This window comes from Ascidiella aspersa, chromosome 7, assembly GCF_963924565.1.
Source record: "Ascidiella aspersa chromosome 7, kaAscAspe10.2, whole genome shotgun sequence".
Taxonomy (NCBI): domain Eukaryota; kingdom Metazoa; phylum Chordata; class Ascidiacea; order Phlebobranchia; family Ascidiidae; genus Ascidiella; species Ascidiella aspersa.
In genome coordinates, this window is record NC_139453.1 from 22,064,927 (window position 1) to 22,088,744 (window position 23,818).

The following is a 23,818-nucleotide window of genomic DNA, read 5'->3' on the forward strand; positions in this document are numbered from 1 at the left end:
AATATTTCAGGTTTTTACCCCCCAAGCAAAGGCCCCTGGGAGTGCAGCCTCATAAACTTTTACAAAGCACCTACATACCACTCTACGCCATGTCTGAAAATTTGAAGGTTCTACGATGTCTACTTTTTCTATAAAGCTTCGGACAAAAGTCGGTCTGAAACAAACCATAGGAAACCATAGGAAACCATAGGAAACCATAGGAAACCAAAAAAGAACAAGATATGTCCCGAAAATAAATTTTCGGCCCATATAATAACGGCAAAAACAAGATATGTCCCGAAAATAAATTTTCGGCCCATATAATAACGGCAAAAACAAGATATGTCCCGAAAATAAATTTTCGGCCCATATAATAATATAAAATTTCATACTTATATGTTATAATAGGCGAATATAGGGAGTCGGACCGATACTGAACCGGAACTTTGTGAACCGGTTTTGGGTCATTTTTTTCCAAACCTAAACTGTTTTTAAATAATTGTAAGATTTTAAGGATCCGAAAAAGAGGCAACTCGTCAAAACAGCACAACGCAATCTAAAGTTGTATTTCGTGGAAAGCGTTTAAATAAAGCAACACGAACGAGTTCGGTATTGATTCACAAAGTGCGCAAAGATAGCAATGTGAGCGCATAAAGCATGGAAAAGAAACAAAATGAAAAATACGCTTGGAACATACTATAGAATTCATAAAAAGAAAACCGTCAAAGAGTCTATTTATCTGATTATAAATATCTGCGTTTTAAGATATTAACTATAATGCTTTAAATTGACAATGGAATAGCTTTAAAAAAATTGTGAATTAAGCAAGAAGAAAATCAAATGGCAGCGTTCGTTGGCGAAATTCTGGCATCGTTTGTGAGTGCTAGAGACTTCGCGCATGGTAAGCACCAACGTCCAACAATTTTTGTTTTATTTAATCATCTCATTTTACCAAGTTGGTTACAAATGAAACAAAACTATAAAAATGTATTATGCACGGATATACATCAACACAGAATAGAACACAAATCAATAGAAAACAAGATGATGACCGAAAGCGTTTTTTGTTTCGGCCAACAAAATAGATTGGAGGCGTAGTTTTGCAAAGCATACGAAACAAAGTGGTAAGACATTGAATTGCAGCTAAAGTTAAACTTTAGGCTACTTGTTTGGTCAAAAATGAAAAAGCACAAGAGTTGTTCTTAAACGTACCTAACCTGGGTACGAGTAAACTAAAACGTATACCAACAACATAACCACCATATTCGAAGGAAAAACGTTTAAAGAAAAAAGGGGAAAAAAGCTAATTCCAAAACAGCAAGTGGGTTGTAGGAAACACGTTTACAATAAGCTTAAACCAATGATTCCCAGCCAACACACCACGCGACTGCTGAGGAATATTTTATTTAACTATTTACACAAATCCCAGTAACCAGCACCCCAAAAGCGTAATTAACAAACAAAAACAAAAAAAACTTAACACTTTCCTGTAGGGTGGTAGTAGCTTGACCCTAAAAGACTGGGAATCACAGCTTTAAGCGGCGGCGATGCCATTTCGGCAGTTCTTGGCCCTAGCGCGGGATAGCTTCGAGTTGGGCGGCTCCATCAGCGGCGACAAGACGTGGCGCGAGTCAGCAACGCGTGCAGTTAGGGTACTTGTTGCCGAAATCCGGGCAGGAGCCGCCGGCGCACTCGCAACAGCCGGTGTGGAACCAGCGAAAGGACGAGGCTCCGATTCCATTGCAGCTCAATTGGCACTGCTGGAACTTGTAGCAGTCGTCGAAGTAGATCACCGAACAGACCGCAGTCGACTCGGGGCTCAGGTCCAAGTCGTACGTGCGCCGCAGCACCACCTCGACGTCGTTCCAGTATTGCTGTGAGGTGAAGTCGCCCCGACTTGGCTTGCGCACTGTCTCCTCGTGCAGGCCCACTGCGCCAAAGCAAGGGCGGTGTTAGTGGGTGGAATAAAGGTGACAGCCGCCGCCGCCGCGTGCAGTGAATTTATAGATCTTTCTCGTTTTTCCGAATTTGTTTAGAGTGTGCACTGTGCAGCGACCAGCAATGTTCAAAAATAAATTTCGCGTGGCATTTTTTTTCACTTTTAGAGAAAAATCTTTTGTCAGTGTCTTACTTATTAGTTGTTGTAGCAACAAATCTAAAGCTAAAAAACTATTATATACATATATATATAATCATTTGTGCCTTGTTTTATTTAAATTATTATAACATTCATTTGTGACATATTTAATTTAGTTTTTTTTACATATTCCTTATTTATTTAGGTTTTGCCTCACATTATATTAAACAACATAATAAGGCTAAAAGATCGTTTCGAACAATTAGGATACTACCGGAAACGACAACGCGATTATGAATTATTATTTAATTATACCTAAATCAATGGTCGCATAAAGACAGGCCGAGACTAAATAAATTTAGGCTTCCAATAATTTTCTGGCGGCCACTTAGAGTGTTAAGAAACCTAAGCATTAATAAAGACACATAAATTGGCAATTTGACGACATTTTCGAGCAAAGAGCTAACAAACACACAACCCATATATATACTCACCCTCGTTAGCGAGAACGGGCCTTTGCCTATGACGATGCCTGTGGTGTCCGCGGTGATGGCTGCCGTGGTGTGCGGCCAGCTCTTCGACGATGGGAAACCGCAAGACGGTGTAGCGGAGCGTCGGACTCTTGCGCTGAATGTTTAACTGAAAGAGCATGGGAACGGGATCGCTCAGATGTGCAACCGTGCTGGTAATGGTGGGCTGCTCGACCGTATAGCTGGTGTTTCTTCGCATGCCTGAAAAAAAACGTTGGCTCGTATAATCCCACAAAAAAGACTACAATATAATACACACAGTTTCCGAAATACAGTTTCCGAAGTTTGCCTAAATTAGGTTGGTAACATTTTACAATACAGTAAATTTAGTTAAACTGTTTGCTTAAAACCGATTTATCGTTATTTAATAAATGTGCAGTTGCTTCCAGGTATAAACGAGACCCTCTTTCGTCAATTACCAACCGACGTATACAAGTTGTCGTCATCAGAAAATATAACATTAAACCACGCACGACACCAAGTTTTTAAACTCGCGCGCAGTGAACTGTAATTTAAGTTTTCAAAAATAGCCAAAACAAAGCCATGTTTATCTTGCTCTTGTTACGTCACAATGTCCGGGGTTGTTGCGCGTAGTTATGTCACAGTTGAGCGCCAGACGGAAACTCCAAGAATATTATTTTCATTTCGCGGAGACGCCCCAGCGACTTTCCCGAAAACTGCCAAATAAAAGCGGGAAAAGTAATTGTCGCCTGAGCCGCGGTAAACGTGTCGCTCTTCCGCGTAATTACCTCAAATATTCACGGGCATATATATAGGCGGGCGTGGCCTTTAAAGGAGCAGACTGCGGCCTGCAAGAATAACAAACACACTCGGTGTGCACACAGGGGAGAAATTCGGGGTTAAGGCCTGGAATCCTTGGTTGGATAGCGTTCAAGTTCCTGATAAGGAAACTTCGTCCTACGCACTAAAGTTTGAAGAGATGCTCCTTATTTTTTCTGTCAAGTTGTACCCATTCACTACCTTATTTGTGTAAAACCTACCAGTTTGGGGGGTAAAATATTATCGGTCTCCGCCTGCCACTAAGTCGTCCCTTATTAACAAAACCTTTTGCTGTGTGTTGACAGGAAAAGGTAGATTTAAAACGAATTCGTATTTTAAAAGGTCTTACAGAGCACAAGTCTTGCTTTTAAATTTAAAAACTAAACTTAAACGACAATTTTGGAACAAGATCGTTTTTTTGCCTATCAATGCAGTGTCGCTTTGTTTATCTGGATTTAGGATTTGGAGAAAGCAATTGTTTATACGAGACAGTGGAAAAGGCAAAGGAGAAATACATTCAGTTTTATGTGCAAAACGTAAGCTCAGCTTTCGCGCAATTTAGGTATTCAACTTAACAGCTAGAATATAGCAACACAACTTAATTTTCCTTTAAAATCAGTGTGCTTTAATGGCCGTAGACTGTTGGTGTACATCACTTCGACCGTCCTGATTTTCGAGGGGTTGAAACGGGGAAATACTCTTCTTTCAAAACTAACGAAAAAGCTATCCTAAAAGGGTTGTCACTCGGCTGAACTTTACAGCTTTTTCGACAGGTAGAAAACGCATTGGGTAAATAGAAGTCCGGTGGCGAAATTCGAAACTCTTGGCGCGAGGCTCCTTAATGGATTTTCGAGATTTCGAACCCAAACCCGTCAACGAAAAACCGATCTCGGCAACTGGTATATATGCGGGTCGGGGGAGACGCGAGCGCGCGCGGGGGCAAGTGTCTAGACCTGATGACACAAAACAGAGATTTTCGGGTCGGAAAACACGCGCGTTTATTTGCCTTGCAATTTTCGGCGCGCTTGCAAACGCGGTTTCGGGCGCGACGCCCCGTAAAACTGCCGGCTCAAACTGTCGTTTGCGAGCCCGGTGACTGACGACGACGCGTCTGCGGCCAAGGCGAGCTCAAACTTCGCGCGAGCGTTCCATCACAGCATAGAGTGATTACAGGGATGGTGGCAAAGAAATGTCTTGGGTTTCGTTGTGGTTTTGTACACTTACACACGGGGAAACATCTTCATGGTTACAATCTGCGAGTCTTGGAACATGGAACAGTAAGAGTTGTTGACAACAGGGCTTGACCTTGTCGGTTGAGCGAAAGAATCGAAAGATTTACTTACTAGGGATAATCGCTTGATATATACATTGCATGTTTAAAGCACCAATACAAATTGAACATAGATTCGGGTCAACTGACGCTCGACTAAGCAAATCAAGCAATCATAAAGATTATCCACACCGCAACCTTAAATGTGATGCAAAAAATCAAAGATACATTTTTTTGGTTTTTAAATAACAGCTAATGTAGAAATTTTATTAGCACTTCATGAAATTCAATCATCATTAAAGTTAACAGTGAACGTTACATGCAATTATATTCCCATTATAGTTTGCACTTCATTGCAATCGTTATCAGTTTCACTATTTGTAAAGTAATACTGTGTCATCACGTTTGAGAGTTGCCCTCTCATCTCGGCCTTCTTATTCCAGTAGAATTTGCCGAGGCACGTCCAGAATGTCGCGCTAGCCAATTACCGCAACTGCATTCGCCCGTCCGCCCAACTTAGTTTCCAGATCCGAGGTGTTTAACGCCTTAAGTGCGCCAAACAAAGTCGTGGCAAGGCAGCTGCAAAAATAACACCGGCCGAGGCATTACGCCCGCACCGCTTCCCAGCACTAGGATACAATTACGCGCCGCATCCAATTTTAATATCACGGAGATTACGGTCGAGCCTATAGACGACAAAGAAGCTACGAAAAGGCCAACGCTAGACGGAGATGGACATCGAAGTAGGATTTCCATGCCAAAGCTGCCGTAAATGGCCTTGTGACGTTCGCATCGTGGGTGGCTTCGCGAAGACGTTCCTCTCCTATAAACACCTAACTCCCCAGTACTGTACAGGGGCCAAATTTACAGGCGCTTTAACACGGGCATCGAATTCCCGAGCAGGAGCCGTGCAATTCCGACTGTCAATCGAGTTAACAGCTCCAATCTATCAGGCCTTATCAGCCGCTACTCCCCGCTACTCCCCGTTCCACCCGTGTCTTGGGAAAGTGTTCGAGACATGCCTGGGCCTTTTGTTGTTGACTTCCCGGGGAACCACTGGTTCAAGAACGACAATATTTAATCTTGCTGGAAATGCTTTAAGTATGACGTGTAAAATTTATTGTTCCAAGTAAGCGTAATTAATGGGCACACTATTCACGGGTCTGTAATGTAGATTAAATGATAATGAATTGCAAAGCCAAAAAGGTCGATTATATCGACATCATCTTAATTAAGACTATACCGGGGATGGCGAACCACTGTCCCTCGAAATGTTATCAATCATTTTCATGATAGGATAAATGTAAAAAAACAGTTCTTCGTTAGATAGCACTAACTGTTTAAATCAGGGCTGTCCAATCTGTGGGTCGTGCAAAAGTGTTTTAGAGGTGACGATTAGGCCCACTTTAGCTGCACTTCAACAAATGCGTGCAGAAAAGCAGACAACTAAAAGCATTTCGCTGCAAAACGTAAAGGTTGGCGATCATGGGAAATTAAGAGTTCGCAGACAAAAAAATTCTAAAAACCCTGGTGCAACCAATAAACCATGCTAAAAAGCTTTCTACTGAACTCCTGTAATTCCATAAAAAATGATGCAGCATTTGTTAACTGTACAAAAATTACCAACCCAGACAATAACACTTAAAACGACGCAAAAGTAGAGTTTCGCATAAAATTAGAAAATAGTTATGACCTACTTGAGCTTTTTGTAAGAATTAAGGTCGTGTTGGTGACCCGCGCGATGAAAAGGTTCACCATCCCTGGACTATACGAACTACTATCATCGTCACATTACCTGAAGATCATACAAGTTCGTATTCAAACGTCTTGAAGTTTGTTGTTGCAACAATTGAAATGTTGGTGCATGACCTAAGTATAGCTCGCCTAAGGTTGAACACCTGCTATTTATTGATAGTAAATTGCGTTTACTGACAGCTGGTTACACAATCAGTGTTTTATCGGTTAGATCGATTAGATCTTTGTCGGAAGGTGCTTTGGGTGGTATGCCAGTCCAGGCACTAGTTGTAATACCAGAAAAAAAAGGACAGGTTCGGCAACCTGTTCTTCAAAGTGTGATTAGTTGAAGGATAGCCTATATTTAGCATTCATTAACGCATACTGTGCTATCTAAACATCAACTAATGGCTTAACAGCGTTTGAAGAGATGAAACGCTGAAAGGCTCTCCTTCCTTTTGCCGATTTAACATAGTACAGCAAGGCAGAAGTGTGCGTGAACTGACGTGAACGATGTGAGCCGGGCAATGATCTGTCAACGGAGTCAGATCTTGTTGGTCCTACATTTGCGCGTCAGTAAACAATAGCCGCGCTAATCAATCACTGTTTAACGGGGCCTGCCTGATGGGGGACCGCGTCAACCAGCGCTACCGACCATAGGGATCTTGTCCCCTGCATGGTAACCATACACGCTGTCAGGCGTGTGTTTTTTATGCTTCGTGTTCGCGGCTCGCCCTTTCGGGTTTCGAACGATTGAAGATTGCGCTGGGGTCGTCAAGATCTTATGCTGCGGGTCGCGTATCGTGCTTTTTTAGGCTTACTGCTAAAGACAACTGGCCGTTTAGCCATCGAAGTGGACGCTTCGACGTCGTGTTTTTTCCTTAAGTTTCCTATTTCGCTCTGCGTATGGCAAGACGCGTTTTCCCACATTCGGTTGTCAAAACAACTTATCGAAGCACAGCATATCCAACATCTTTAAGCGAGGCACCACTGCTCACACGGTAAAAATGCGAGACAGTTTGTTTTGCGTGAAATGACGTGCTGGATCCAGAAACACGTTCCATAATAAATGTGCTTATGTTAGTTTTAGTTTAGTCACAGCATTGTGTGTTTTGTGATAAGCAACGGCATAATTTTCTGGACTAAGTTAATGTAGTCAAACGACGGTCGATCTATTCACCAGACCATTAAGAGTTTGCCAACTTAATTAAAAAGATACTCTTTAAAGCCGAAATAAAAGAACACAATTCAAAAATCGAAAATGTGAAACAGGCACTTCAGAGAAGGCCAGATAACCAGCAAACATAGCTTTGTGCAGATTGCCGTAGCTTTTGATCACATATTTACGCCTTTGTTCGCCGAGGATTTGACGAGCGATACAAAAGCTCTCGAACAAAAGAAACCCTGCAAGAGAAAGCAACCTCAAAGGCGCGAAGAGCGACAGACGAATTCTTTTATCGCCCTGTTTGCGCAGTTCTTCGAGCCAGGTTTTCGATCCAGTTGTGGTTTCGCTCCGGGCCGCTCGAAAAGCGATTAGGAGGGCGACAAAAAAGATGGCGGCGTCGCGCGCACGGGCCTTGTTTGCCTTTCGACGCCGGCTTAGGGGCCTCTGTTTGCCGACGAATTCTCGCGACGCGCGCGTTTGCGGTCGCTTCCCGTGATCGGGGCGTGGGATAATTTACGAGCGGCGAAAATGCTTCTGATGGTGCGAATTGACGAGTGCAGGGTAAAGTTTGAAGGCGTTGGATTGGCTTCTTTCTGCCTGGCTACATTGTGAATACTATATGCAAAATGTTTTTGCAAACATTTGGTTTTCATTAGCGAATCCCTAAACCGACTTTAATTTAGGGCTACGTTTTCAATACACACGCCATGCGAAGCCAACCTTTTTTAACAGTGAATTCTCTTCAAAGTATTATTATAGTCTTATACAGTGCTTGTCAGCCTTTTTTGGAACAGTAGGCCTACACACTTTTACGTTTACTGAATAACTTGTACACCCCAGAGTACGCTATGCATCAAAGTACCTCACAATAAGGATTACCGAGAGAAATATTTGGTTATCATGTCACAAATAGAATATATATCGTATCTTACAAGCTACGCACACTTAAATACATGTTGTGCCATCTATTGTTTTTCTCTATTCAGTCTGGTAAAAAAACTGTTAATTTATTATGACACCTGGTCATAGGCTTATTGTAATGCGGCATCTTGTACACCCCAGCACGCCCCACCAATATGGTACAACCTTTACCAATTCTGATACACTTGGGGTGTACAATACACCTTGAAGCACCAGTATTATATACATATATAAATTGCCAGCTTTTTACCAACAATATAAAAACATGCTGCCCAAAATTCACAATCTTATTTTCAAACGATAGAAGTATCCACAAAGGGAATAAATGTATCATATCCAATTTTTATCTGGATTAGATGTATTGGGCATTTGCTTGCGTGACTGAAGGTAAAACAGTACATTAAAAATAATCTTGAAAAATAAGTAAAAATCTTGAAACTCTAATCACAACGCCATTCCTGTATGATTAATTAACTGCACGCGAATCAGTTTCCTAGCAAAACCCGTGAAAATATAGGGTGTTTTGGTTACAGCTTCCATTTTTGTTTTCGGTGAAAAAATTATCCAATTTAGATTGATTATTGCGTCAAAACAATAACTTTAAAAATATCATATCGAGGCAAGGAAAAACTTCGACGTATATTGTAGCGCCTAACGTATGTGTTATGGTGCGATGCACAGTCAGTCAGTCACCATGGTATTAAACTACAATAATATAACGAAATGGTTTCAATGTGAGTTCAAAGGCGCGAATAAAACGAGCAAGTTTAAAGCATGCAAGACCCGACGATGTTGTCGTGAAAAAAAAAGATCGTATCTCGTCTACCTCAAACAGATAGTCTGTCGAATTTCCAATAAATACACTTTTAGCGTATTTAATCTTCTTCCTTTTTTTTTATTTTATTAAATAATGACATGTGCCCAATATTCAACCCAATGAAAAACCTGTTTAAAAAACGGTAAATGAGTTATTGCCGAGAATACCTACGAGTTGTGTACTCACTGCCAAACTGTATTGTTTCCATAAATGATTACTATATTATTTATTGAAGTAGATATTTAGTGTTTGATACTATCCTTAAAAGCAACCTTATTATTAAGGGTTAAGTGAAAACAAAAAATAAAGAAATCGCAGAAAAGCAAGGATACACATGACATTCACAAACAAAAATGAAAAGTTAATAGGCAGAAAATCTTGTGTCGGGGGTTTTGTTTTGCGCAACATTAAACGACGTCATTGAGACGTGACGCAACACATTTAATAAATGTTTCTACATACCCATTTTTCACAACAGCGTTGCCAAAATCCGCCAAATTTAGGCTTTGATTTTGCGCATCTATTATAAATGGTAATTAAAAGGCTGTGAATTTTTACACGTCATTTTCAAATTTAATTGTATCCTATAAAATGCGAGTTGAGACGAGAATAAATCACAAGCGGTTGTTATCGGACTGAACGAAGATCCAAAAATGCGAAGACCCTTCGATAAGCGTTATAATTGGTAGATGTGAGAGGGCTCTTCAGGCTAAATCGAACCCGATAGTTCACTCGGCTTTCCCACCGATTCGTGTGCGAAAATACCCTTGTTAAAACGCCAAGACTGTTAACAAGGTCCCCACTTCCCTCTTATAGATACGGACTTCAGGAGAACGGCACTGTAAGGCGAGCCCTGCCAATTTGAACCGTGTCCTGAACTGGCGTGTCGGATAAGCCAGCCGCCTGTGTGTTACGACATGCGTGCGGGATTATCCGATAGGTGACCTTGACCCCCACGGCGACAAGGTCACAAAGGCATGGGTGGCGGGTTCAGCGGCGGGCTGCGACCCCTTCACACCTTATCTCAAAAGATGCCCGAATCGCGAGTATTTGAAGGGTGGTCGCTCTGTTTTGGGCGTAAATAAGCGGCTCTGCGATCGCCAAACGCGAAATCAGCCTTCGTGTGTGCGCGCGCGTAAAGGTCAAAGGTTATCGTCGGATCGCGCCGAGGCGTGTTTGTCCAGCCGCGCGACGGCCGTCGGGATTTCTTCCGGAAAAATCGCGACCGATCTGAGCGATTGACTCAGGTGCGAACTCGCGCGAAAAGCGATTTGTCGACGAGATTCCCTTTGAAAAGGCGCGATCGCGGAATAGCACTCGAGGCTAGATGGCGAAATAACAGCTTTCGCGCGACAAAGAGAAATCTCCGCAACACGGGATCTTTTTGCGTCATAATAGGCCTTTGTTTGCGGGCATTTGGGAGGAGCGCGTAATATGGACAAGTACAACAACTTGTCGGACATATGCACATTCAAAAACTGTCCCTCTATACATCAATTGTTTCGTCTTTGTGGGTCACCGGATTGTAGCGCCGAGTGGTCATTGGCCTAATCAGCATAACTCAAGTGTCGGCTTCGAATCTTATGCAACAACAACAATCCAGTGAGTAAGAACAACTTGGTCTGGGAATTTTATCCAGCAGATTGTTGAAACAAGACTGAGGCGCGGGTGTTTCCGTATCATTTGCTGAATGTTGAAAATTATAAAAATGGTGGTCCTTGAGTTCGTTAAGAATACAGCTCATATAACAAAGACAAATTCGCTTAATACTAGATTTGATATTCCGTCACACAATATATACCACGTAAGTTGGACTTTAAATTTCCATTTTCACCACCACAATAAGTTATATCACCTTGACAATAAGACATCAGAAGTCGACATTTCCTGGATGAAAGCTACAAGTAGTTTTTAAATGTTTAGTACAGAGTTTGTAAACCTTTTAACGCGGCGACCCAAACATTAAGTGTAAGTACAAGAACAAATCTTTGTCGACCCAATTTTCTTCACCTAACTTCTTGGAAGCGAAAATATATAGGACATTCGCATTAATACGTTTTAATATACTCAACTAATATAAGTATTCTTCGTAATTGCTTCCTTAATTCTCTTAAATTTTAGAGAAATCTAACTTAGAACCAATCACAAGAAATATAGCCATGCATTGCAGTCGCCACGCCAAGCAAATCAAACAGAGAACTAATTTCGTCACGCGACCCATAGGTTGTGAAACAAGGGGGTTTGCTAGTATGTTGTAGGATTACCAACCCGGAAATAATAAACAAGGTCGTTGAGGTAAAAATTTGCTGTTACAGGAAACAAAGTCAAAACGCTCTATTTTGGAGGGCTAAGGTGGAAAAAGCCTGTTAGAATCCCTAAAACGGCAAATCACCACAAGACTTTTAAACCTCGAGAGATCAAAGGCTCTCTTGAACACCTGCCAAGGCAGCCTATCGCTTAAAGCGATCTCAGTCGAGCGAATGTCAAGGCGGGCAGATTACAGTTCGGCGCGGTGCGCTGTGCAGCTTGCATTTACATCCGACCTTTTAATATTTTTTTAAGTTAGATTCTAATTTACACAATTACAATGTGCTGTGCACCAAGTTATTAATGGACGTTAACTATCATGGTACCCTTAACTAATTGTCAATAAAAGTATTTTGCTAATCAGGAATAAAACAAGGTAAGATTGTACCACCAATTGTTGTAAAGTTCTGCAACAACGTTACAGTAACGTCATGTTTACGTCATTTCTGTTGTTTCACAGTTTTATTTTGAACTTATAAAAATATCGATGTCAGCTTTTAAAAGGGCAACACCTGTCTTCGAGAAGTGTCGGTGACACCATTACGGGACAAAGTCGTAAATTGCTTTTCGCGGTGGATTTTTCTCGCAAAGCCCCTTGGCATCTGCACAGATTTCGGCGATAAGACTTTAAACAAGAAATACGCACCTATACCTTTTTTTCAGGCAATACTTTATTATCAAAAGGTGAGCTGCACTGTTATGGCTTGTTGTTTAACGAAATAAAAATGGTTAGGCATTGTGCGACGTATTTCCCAATCACTATGGAATGTTCCGTATAGAGATTTAAATAAGATTGCAAGGTGTGTTTTAAAAATAAACATCGCTCCGCTGATGCCGTAATCAAATCTTCCAAACCTTCTTGATTCGAAATGTCTCTGCAACGGCTCTTACACTCAACCGTTCAACATCTTCCCTTTTAGGGTTACTGTTCCAAAAAAATATTCTTAACAACATTTTCAAAGACCTTTAACTGTTTTGGTCAAACCGTGAACCGATTTTTTTATTAGATTAAATGTATAAGTATGGACGATTTAACATCACCATGATAAAGTGTATCAGTACACAATGACAATGAATCATAAAAAGTAAAATATTTCAATATTTCGCAAAAAAATCTTACAGGAAGGTATAACTGGTATGAATATTTGTTACCGTGACTTAAATCGTCTTCAAAATAAATACAATTGTACCCTTGACCAAACCATCCTCATAAATACATTGGTGTAATGATCTACGAACTTAAATTTAGGCCTACATAAAGCATGTCAAAGTCAGTTAGGTCAGTGGTAGGAGGGTTTGCTAATTGTTTGTGCCAAGACCAATCGTGGAGTATAGGAAACGACTTCAGTATTTGCAGCTCAGTTAAACAGTGTGAGCGACAGCGTCGATGACGCCCGCAACGGCGCCGTCGCTTCACTCGTACAGGGGACACTAAGTACCAGCGCTCCGATCTGGCGCAACAGATCTCAGCAGGCGTAATATAACGGAGCGCGAAACCCGACCACGTATTAACCATACAGCCGACACCACCAGGACATGATTGCCGGTTAGTGGCTCAGCCCTGCCTTGGACCAGGGCGGCGCAGGTGCTCTAGCCTTGGGCTGCCGCTCGCTACCAGCTAACAAGGCCGCGACTGTGGTGATTAGACGCGGCGGCTCAAGTGGATTCTTAGTACGCGGAGCTCGATGTAAAAGTAAAAGCTTTTATGCGTACGACGGCTCACTGTTGCGGAGCTACGACGTTTAATGGCGCTCGGGGTTTTTATCCCCTTGAAATCGCCGCACGTGTGCCGAAATGAGACCATACGCAAATTGGACTGAAACAATTTTATACGGATTAGGCTGTTCGGTTTGTGTTAGGCAATTACTCGTCCAGATGGCGGAAACGCGTACCTTCCTATGATCGTCCAAAGCACAACGAGGAAACTTTATTACCTTCGGCGACACTATTAAACGCACCTATCATTTTTGCAATTTCGGCCCCACCTTAACTACCATTTATATCGCAATTTCGCACTTCCATATATTATCCCATTCGAAACAGGGGGTTCAAATCGATCTGTAAAAAGGTGGTACGAATGTTTCAAATTGCTATCTTATCGGTTTACTTAACATCTTAAGTTTTACGAACAGATGTTTTAAGAAAAAATGTTTCATCATTTTTTTAAGTATGTTGTGCGTTTCAGCGGCTACAACAACACTTATTGGTAGAACAAAGTTGAAAAAAATCTCCTGTTTAACTCTATATGATTCAAAAAGAAGCATTTTATGTCGCACAATATTGTTCGGTATATACAGAAAAAACTGAAACTATCCTATGTTAAAGTGTTAAAGTCGGTGTTCATACTAGACCTAGACGTGTTTGTTAAACATTATATTGTGGACACTCTTCTAGAACATAACCTTTGGTGGGGCAAAACCGTAGCAGCAGTCGTGTTTTTGCAATATTTAATTCATTCGCTTTGTGACTGACAGTTAATAAAATCGTTCGTGGGCGTCAAGTTAGATATCAGATCACAGAACAACGTTACTTATTAACTGATGATGGTAGAAGTGCGTATATCGAAACGTCTTTATCAAGATGATGTTGATTTATCGACTCTTTTGGCTTTGACTTTCATTGTCAATGTTACTTATAAAGCAGTACTTATAAACGCACCTCAAAAAATCTAAACACTTTTGCGTTTACACCAAGCACAATGTCAGCGTATTTTGAACAAGTCCATCTCCACCAGGCGAGCATTCTTAACGCTCGCAAGCAATCAGGAAGATCGCCGTACATTTTTCTTCCTCGTTTGCCAACAACAGCGATATGGTTACCGAACGCAAATCCCGCTCGTCTGTCAGGGCGAACCGCTTCTTAGTCTTTGGGGGGCTCCAAGGAAGACCCGCATCTGTCAGTTTATTAGCTGACGAAGTCGCTTGGCGCGCATTCTTCCACGGTGCCAGCGGGAGCCGATCAAAGAACGGCATTCATACGCGCGCCTTCCATCGGTTGACGGTATAATCAGTACGCGAGAAGCGGGAACAACTGAGAAGCGACCAAACAAACAAGAATGGAGACCGAAAACACGAGCGCAACCAACGCTAATCCGCGAAAAGACAACAGACCGCGAGCAACTAAATTAAGGAGCGCACGAGTCCGACTGCTCGTCCTGGGCGACTCCAAGTTGGCTGATGGCGGAAAACTGCTGCGGTCGCGCCTAATTTCAGTCAATCGTTATTAGCGCGCTTCGAGAAGTCAGTTTTGTCGGGGGGTAAGTACAGCGCGTCTATTGCTGTTGACGGATCGATCTTCCGCAGACGGAAAATGCACACTGATACCTATAAACAGAAACTGAGGTATGTCGTCTGAACACCTTCGCTTATTGAGAAAGCAAATGATTTATCACCCAGTATTACAGGTGTCAACAAACCAGCAATGTAAATTCGTTTATTGATAGTAATTAACTGTCGCGTGTCAATGTAGCACTGAATATGTGAAAACGGAAATCACCTTGACCACTGCAAGATGAATTGCTAGCTTTGCTAGAGTATTTTATCTAAATTAGGACGATGCCTTTGCTGGCGAAATATATATAATGTATAAGATCTCTTAATAGTGTATGACCTTATTTGCTAGCTTTGCTAGAGTATTGTACTGTCGCGTATCTTATTAAACTATATCGTATAGACAGCAAACCGATAACGGGGTAGCCCAAAGCACAATTTGAACACCAAACGGCGCATTTTAGCAAAGGTTTATAGGCAAAACGGCGCCTACGGCACCACATTGCAGTCAAAAAGTTAAAGAAGCTAGACGCAGTCGGTTTGTGGTATTTGGAATTTGAATGTCAGTGATTGCGCACAGGCTTATCCGCAGCTTTGGAGATATTTATTTATTCCTTGTACAAGGGCTCTTTTCAAAATTAAAGGTCAAGCCCTATTTATACACCCAAGCCCTTCTTGAAATCACAAAACTGCAAGCGGATGACCTTTTGCGCTTAAATTTTTGAATTTACCGTTAAATACATCACAAAGAGGTGATATCATTTTATTAGTTTTCTTTCTTTCATAGCGCTACCATTATGACTAATTCAGCAAACACAACGCCGACGACTACACTTTCAAAATGTGTGCGCATATGGTTGTGTGTAGTGCGTGGTGGTTTGTTTGTGATGATGATTGTCAAAAGTTTGTACTAACCACAAGTAGCGATGTTCGATAATATCGGATCGATTCGATGCCCGATGCCAAATGGCAGTAGTATTGGTACTTTTCCGATACTAGGTTGCTATCGGTGCCGATCCGATATCAAATTCATATCAAAAAGTCAGCCATGGTTTGCGAGCCAACGAATACATTTTTATCTTGAAACGGAAATTTATCAAAAAGTAGTAGGTTAACAATTTGAGTTAAGTAAACTTCTCAAGACTGAAGCAAATTTGAGCGTAATAACCTCGAAAATTAGCTTTGAACGTTTGATTTGCTATTTTTAACTTGTTTCAGCCGATATAGTTCAAATGCCATTTGGTATCGTTTCAGATAACGATACTTTTTCCAAAATATCGGGTATCGATAGCAGAATAAAATGTTTAGACCTGCCTTACCACTTCCTTATTCATACAATAGGCAGAGTAATTTCATTTCATATGTGTTTTAATACATTATCCAATCAGATTTCGTGACCGCTTTGCAGCCAACAGAACTCGAAAGTGGTAAAAGCCCACTTGTTTTCACAGGTGCGGATGTTGTCACAGGTATAGAGCGTTACCGCTCGAAACGCCACAAAAGGCCGACACCTGGTTTTCGGGCAAGAGGAGGAAGCATAGGAGATCCTCCGTTCGATCATCGCCGTCAGATCTTCACCCGCTAAGGAACACGAGAAGAGTTGAAACGAAACGCCCGGTGAACCATCAGCCGCCGGAACACGGTTAGGCAACGAGACAGACCAATATATCAGCCTTAACCGCGCACTTTGTAAATCAAACAGGGCGCGCTAGAAGGCCGAGTGTTCGACAAACCACATCCCCTTGCTTGTTGTACGAGGCGACCGGAATTCGGCGGCAGATAAGCGGCAGGAAAGCGAGAATGGAAAGTCAACGTCGGCAAATAAAAATTTGACATGAAAGCTGGTTTAACCTCTATACATATATGTGAGTTGCAAATTGTTGTTGTTCGAAAACAAAAACACTCCGACTTAACAGAATATAGTAAATCAATTACAGTTTCTTTTGGTTTCAATTTTTAATTATACTTGTTCCAAATAGAGGCTTTTTCTGGAAAATAGGCACGCAGGCGAAATTACGATTTTCATTTGTTGCGCAAATTACTTTCAAGCAGTGTTTAAAGTTAGCCGGAACAATCTTACGGTAAAGGAATTGCTACGAAAATGGACATTTTTGCTGGTTTTGCTTCACCATCCCATTTTCCCTGTTCACCAGGCCACCTGACATCTTCTTGGATATTTTTCGACAACGATTTCAGTTACATAATTGTGCACGACCACTAGCCATAGGCTCAGGTTTATTAAGGTTACTGTTTTAACACTATAACGTAACTTTGTGACGTCATCTCTAAACATTTTCATGAGTTCGGGCAAGAAAATGTTTTATTGTTCCGGAAAGAAGGTCATTCTACTTAAACCCCTGCTCTAAAGGGATATTTTTGTACGACATGTAACTTGGACGCTGGACCTAAGGGCTAACAAGATTGTGGAGCCCTACAAAATGGCCACAAATCAGAAAAAACACAAATATTTCGTAAAATCAAAGAGTTTTACAAAGCGTTTACAATCAGCGCGCTATTTGCTGATGGTTTCATAAAAATGATTAGGAATGAAGGGACAGGATGGTGAAACCCGACACCTGGGGGATTAAAGCATCATCCGACTGACAGGCCGTTTAAGGAATGACGTAACTCCAAGTTGGACCTAAAGTTCGTCTAGAATTTCATGTGATTAGTAAAAACGAGCCTTGTGATGAAATAAATCACTTTATAAAAAAATCCATTGTGCTTTTTTACTTGCAAGGTGCGACAACAACAAGGAAACAGCGCTAAAGTATTCGACTTTGAAGTGTCCGTGTAAGCTGACCTCTTAACACCTAAAAGCTGGGCTAGGGTTGGGGCCAGATGTAAAAAGCCTTAAACGCCGGTTTGCCGATAAAAGGCTTCAGAAGTCTGACGGCGTGAGATGTACAGCACTAGTTTTTAAGTAAAGGTGCCCTAACAGTAACCTGTGATTTCGCTTGCGCCACAATGCTGTAAATAGGCAGCTCTGTCAGTGTAGTGTGACGTTTCTTTTAAGGGCACAACGATATTACAACCGACCCGCCAATCATTATACCTGCGGCTTTTGCATATTCACCTGAACGATAAGTCGGAGAATAGCTCGCACACTTGCGCATCCTGAAGTTTTTCATCGTCTATTTGAACTTTAAAATTCGTGGGATTGTAACTCGTTCACGGGATTGTAACTCATATCTCGACTAGTTAACGCACTTAGTTTAAAGTTCAAACATGCAATATTTTCCACTAAATTTGTTTTTCCAAAAGTCAGGTATAGAATTTTGTAAACTAAAAGGTTTAGTGAGCCGCGGTGTTACCAGATTCGAGAAACTGTCTTATAGTCCATCGATTACCATTAACGAAGTTACGTACACCATGACGTGCTTTTTGACTGTACGCAACAAACAAGGTTGAACTGTATAAATTATTTGTTCACTATTTTACCTATATGTAACGTTTAATGATTCAACAAGCTCACTTTGAATGAAGAATAACAAAATCTGCTATACCATAAACAAAATCTTGAAACAAACAATTTATACGTTTAAAACCCATTAAACACTATAGCAAAATGGCATAAATCGCTCGGTTAGCGCAGTACAAGCCTATCTCGGTTGTACCTTGAAACCAGTTTATGAAAAGTAAAAACTCTTAAAAATTCTGCATTTCTGAAGCTATATCGACTAAACATAATGCCCTAATCTGCCATGCAAGGGGTTATCCACCAAGTCCCATTATTTTAAGTACGTGAGGATCGTAATTCCAAAAATGAGATCAAGGAACAGGAAAGGTCTAAATATTGAATCGTTAACGTTTTCGTTTAAGACTTGTGCCCATGTATCCATTACAGGTTGAGATATTTTTGCAGGTGTGCCATACAAAATGTTTTTAGCGTGCCTATAAAGTGAAAAAGGGATCTCTGGTGTAAACTTACACCAGCGAAAACAACACTAAAACATTACTGTTTTTTGGGGGGTTCGCACTCCGCTGTCGCAACATCCGGGGCTGATACAACCTATGTAAAAGGGATTGAAGAAGCGCTAAAACAAAACGCGAATAAAAAACACTAAAAAATTTGCTTTGCTTCTTTTGTCTCTATTGTCACCACATTAGGGTCTGCTAGAACTTGTCTGAAAGGGTTTTAAAAAGCGCCGGAGAAACAGAAAACTAAATCTAGCAGCAAACCAAAAAAAACGAACTCACCGACGCAGTCGTAACAGAAGCCAAACTTATCGCCGAGGCAGAGCGCACAGTCGGCGCAGCACGAGCAGTTGGTCGACGGGTTGCAGCTACACGAACCCTCCACCATACAGTAGCTTACAATCGAGGCGCAAGTGTACTTGTCGCAGCTGGCGTGCTCCTCAGGGTGCGACTGGGGCTCGTCCTCAACCGCGCGTATGTCCAGAGGGTTGGCGCTGACCAGGCCCACGGTCAGCGCCATAACGAGAAGGGCCGCCGGGGCCGGGTGCTGTCCGAATATTCCCATCTTTGCTTTTTAGTTTTGTTTTCCTGATTTGGCAGACTTGTTTTATGTTTGAAAAAACTAACAGCTGAAAAAAAGTAAACGTCAATGCGTTAAGGAGCAAATTTCTATACAAGTTTGTATTTCTTCCTCTAGTAGTTTTCCTTAAAATTTAGGTAGAATTAAACACGTGACAAAACAAAACCGACACATACAGAAAATAGTACCTATGGTTAATGTTAAAAACAAATAAATTAATAAATTAAAAACTATTTCAAGGCTAAGATCATAAAAATCAAAACAATATAGACTTTTAAATTAGGAATATTAGCCAATATTAGTTCTTTCCATCGAAATCTCGCGAATGATGCCTTCACTTTGTGAATATAAAGCCTTCAATATTTTACCTAAACTAGTCTACAGACTGTGAACCCCTGACGGTCATTATTTGTAAGAAATTATCTTCTAACAACAACGGAAAGTTTGCGACCCACTTACAGTTAAATTTACCTTGCAGCAAAAGGCCAAGTGCATCTAGAAATAAACACACACGCACTCTCTCTCTTGTCTCGCAGCGGGGAAAATGAAAAAGAAAATAACCGTTTTCCACATTGAACGACGACAGAAAACCGGTGCGAATCGACCCAAAGAGGGCTCGGCAGCTGAACCGGCAAAGCCCGAAACGAAAACATTGACGTTCCGGGCAGTTACTCCCCCGCCGCTTTGCAACGCTCGCGACTTGGCGACCGCTCAGCCCCCGGACGAATTAGCCACAACAAGCGGCTGCTTGTGCTTTCGGGTGCCCGGAATAGCCCGACCCGCAATCGGGCGCTCTAAGTGCCCCCTCCCCACACTCTGCGCGCGGTGTTGTTTGTAAACTTTTGCTCGGTCCAGTGCCCCACAACGCCGCTCGAAAACGAAAGACCGGATCTTGGCCCGGGCGCTTGCGCTCTGTTTAAACGCGATCGCGTGGCGATAAAACGACAAGCGAAGTGCGCTGAAGGCTTGGAAAGATTTCCGATCCAGATCGTGGAGCGTGAGGCTGTCCGTGCTCCTTGCAGGATTGGCTTTTGTAGTCGCCGGCTGTGTTCTGACGGGGGTCTTTAACCGGATAACTGTGGGGTTTGTGTCCTGGCATTTTTTTCCTGGGTAACACCGGGTTTTGGCCAGTAAAATACTAAAATTATTACCTTACTGACACTACTATTATTACTTATTACCTACACCACTAACAAAAGGGCGAAAATGTTGACCTTCTGCCGATGCGCAGTTGAAAAAATGCGTACGAGCAAAGCTTACAGGCCACGGTAGCGTTTGAGCCCCCTGGTGAACTTGCAAAGACTTTTTGACACGACCAATCCTGCCGATTTTTAGTCGATTATTGGGTGGGGTAAACGAGTGCGGTCCAGAACTCACAAATCAAGCCCTGTGCTCAAGGGTAATAAGTTTCAAATTATACCTTGCTAGAAATGCAAAATGTTTACTATTTATACATGACCAGAAGCTTTCAGGTTTGTCTTTCTTAACAACTTGTCTGCTTTTGTCGGATTTAATATTAGCTTAACATAATTACTCTGTTATGAAGAGACATTTAATAAAAAAGGGCCAAAAACACAAGTAGAAAAGCTTTTAGCAGATAGAAAAAAAAGCTATGGCAACTGAACAAGTACGTTTAAAACGCAATTTTAAAACAGTTGACGACTAATATTAAGAATTTATTGGTATTTTTTCCAAATAAAATAATTTCAGAATATATATAGAGAATTGAATAAACAAAAAACAAAAAACCTAACATTGGGGGCTTCTCTCCTGAAACTTAACAATATGGCAACAGAACCACACAGGGTTGTACACGTTTTTGAAAAAAAAAATATTCAACAAGTTCAATAACGTTTTTATTCAAAAATCGAACACAACAGCAGTGAGCCAAAATGATGTAATAGTATGAGTAAAATCATATTCTAGTTATCACGTTGCATACTAATAGAAAGGTTAATTCTAAGATATTCAAACGACAAATAAAGACTAATATGTCCCAATAATTGGTCTGATGTCGCAAAAAAACAACTCACTTTTTGCCGACTTGTTTTTAACGCAACATGGCTAGCAAAACGTGCGTTCAGTATACCTCGCCAAAAACGCCGTATTTCGCTTCTGGCGTAACTAAGACGTACCCTTCCCCGTCGATGATTTCATGCCACTAATTTCGCATAAATCACTCACAATTGGATGCCAATACGGGCGTCGAGTGCCAAAACGAGAGAGATCGGTCATTCAGCCTCCTACGCTGAGCGCCGCACAGGTTTCGACGACAAACAGCAACGTTGCTGTGTGTACACAACCGTCAGTCATCGGATAAGCATGCCCGGCAACACACAGATGATAAGAACTGACCCGTGATGACCACATGCTATGCTTAGGTTTAACCCGGGAACAGCGCAGCACCAACAGTACACACATGCGCTCCGTTTGCTAGCTGCCGTCCCCTGCCAAACTTGCTAATAGCCGGAACAGTCGAGTGTGTTAACTACTCGACCGAGGTTTGCATTTCTGCTAATTGACGGTTAATCGCTGTTCGCGATAACGGCAACGAAACTAGGCTTCCTAAAACTGGAGTCGCGGCTCGAGAATTCATTTCGCATCGCTTCTGTCAATGTCCTACAGTTCAGTAGATAAGAAAAAAATGTTTCCGAAGATGATTCACTTCTGGGCGTTTATCTATCATGATCACGAACTATGACATTTTCGCAGTAAGTGTTGTATACAGTTTTAATCTTAGTGTACCAAAAAACATATGTTTCTAAAAGTAACTTTATTAAAAAACTTTGGGCCTTCGTTTTGATGTAATAAAATAAGACAACATAATAAATAAAGTATTCGCAAACAGTAGATGTGATTGTGACATAAAGCCAGTTTTCTTTAGTAACGCATAACTTAATCAACCACAACCTTTTGGTTTAACCTAATTACAAAAACACGAACCGTTGCCAAAAGTCAGTTACTGTTTCAAGTACGTCCCAAAGCTATTTCCTGCTGCCAGCTACATTCCTGAACAGCTGCTGTTTGTTTATTCGCTCGTTGACTTTCACTAAGGCTCATAACACGGCCGAACTTAATTCGCGTCCTGCCGTAGACAGCGTCCCAACATGTGGCCGAAAATGTTCGCGCTTGTCCGACTCCCAACAGTAAGAAAAACGCAGTGGAGAGCTTCGAACGGAACAAAAAACGCCCGCCGTGCTTGTCACTTGTCGATTCTCACGTCTGTGCTCTCAGGCGTGACGCGAAATAACAATACCATTATTGGCGCATAAATATCTTCGGGGCGGCAAGGAACGTAAAAGTCAATATCGCTTTGAGCGCGCCTGCCAGCCAATCGGGCGCTTTTTCGACCTGGCCTGAGTTAATACATCACTTTAAAGGGCGAGAGAGGGCGCTTGATCAATCTGCGACATGGCCGGAATTTTAGGTGGGTAGGTCAAGGCTGGAGTGATTAAGTGCTATAAAATGCTGGTCTGTACGCAGTTCTACCCGGCGTTGGCTAAATTGAAAGGTGTCAAGTGATGCGAGCCGCTAATAGTATCGTCCTTAAAGAGAGTAATCCATATTGATCGCTACAAATTCACTGCTATTTACTTTTTATAAATTAGAAATATATTGATTAAAATACATTTCAAATTTTAGTACTTAAAACGAGAACAAAAACGGCTACCTCAATTAGCCAAATTCAAAATTTTCGCAGATGACAGGGAAAGAAGATCGATTAGGTTATATTGAATAACCTGGTCATTTCGGCTGTTGTTTACGATTACATTCAAGTTCGGGACCTATCTTCACGGAAAAAAGATCAATATTTATTCGTAAACTTTTTAGATTTTATAGACTTGCCTCAGATTGGTGTTTTCACATTTAAAATGTGTTACTTGTCCGCCCCGGTATAGTTAAACCATAAATTAAGGTAATCACAGTAACACATTCGGTTATTTGGGGTCCAGTAATACTATGTTTTTGAGACAAAGTGTGGTAAAAACAAAAACGTCTATAATGTTATCGTCTCTTTTGTAGTTAGATCAGACCTTTACCTTTTAAAATAAACCACCATGCACTTTTAAAAGATGTAAAAGTTTAATGTCAGCGCCGTGGTCGCAATAGAATACAGCAAATATTCATGAGGCAAGGTGGGAGTAATTGTAACAAAACGGCAAGATATCGTTACCCGGCAAATATACGTGAACTGTGAAACCGACAGGCTTTAAATTCAAGTGCCCGGTATGAACGAAATGGGGCGAATAGGCAACAGCATTCCCGGGCAAGCCGGGAACTCAAATAGGCACCTTAGTGATCCGTGTCGTTTGTTCGCGCCCGGTAACAGCCGCCGAATATGCCGCCGCCGCAAAATGCAGCGCCGTGATGCAAAAGCCGGCCGCGAATTTCGATTAAGTGTCACCCGTAAAGTTTAGGCTTACAAAATGCCGGGAACGTTCGACGAGACGGCCCCGCCGATTCTCGAGCA

The 23,818-nt window shown here is 41.6% G+C and overlaps 1 protein-coding gene across 1 annotated transcript; it reads right to left on the reverse strand.

The window, feature by feature from the left end:
* Nucleotides 1-733: 733 nt before the first annotated feature.
* Nucleotides 734-19,392, reverse strand: LOC146138330 (twisted gastrulation protein homolog 1-B-like). The gene is made up of 3 exons (XM_083393882.1): nt 19,050-19,392; nt 2,551-2,787; nt 734-1,909 (listed from the first exon to the last, which is right to left on the reverse strand). Exons 1-3 carry the CDS (start codon nt 19,330-19,332, stop codon nt 1,611-1,613), a joined length of 819 nt encoding a protein of 272 aa, XP_083250008.1. The 5' UTR covers nt 19,333-19,392; the 3' UTR covers nt 734-1,610.
* Between the last annotated feature and the right edge of the window lie 4,426 nt (nt 19,393-23,818).

Excerpts from the sequence above, each read along its gene's own strand:
- LOC146138330 (XM_083393882.1), bottom strand. The coding sequence starts at position 19,332 with ATGGGAATATTCGGACAGCACCCGGCCCCGGCGGCCCTTCTCGTTATG. Across the intron at positions 2,788-19,049 it reads CTTCTGTTACGACTGCGTCG|GCATGCGAAGAAACACCAGC; the intron begins GTGAGTTCGTTT and ends GTTTTTTTTCAG. Across the intron at positions 1,910-2,550 it reads GCCCGTTCTCGCTAACGAGG|TGGGCCTGCACGAGGAGACA; the intron begins GTGAGTATATAT and ends GCTTTGGCGCAG.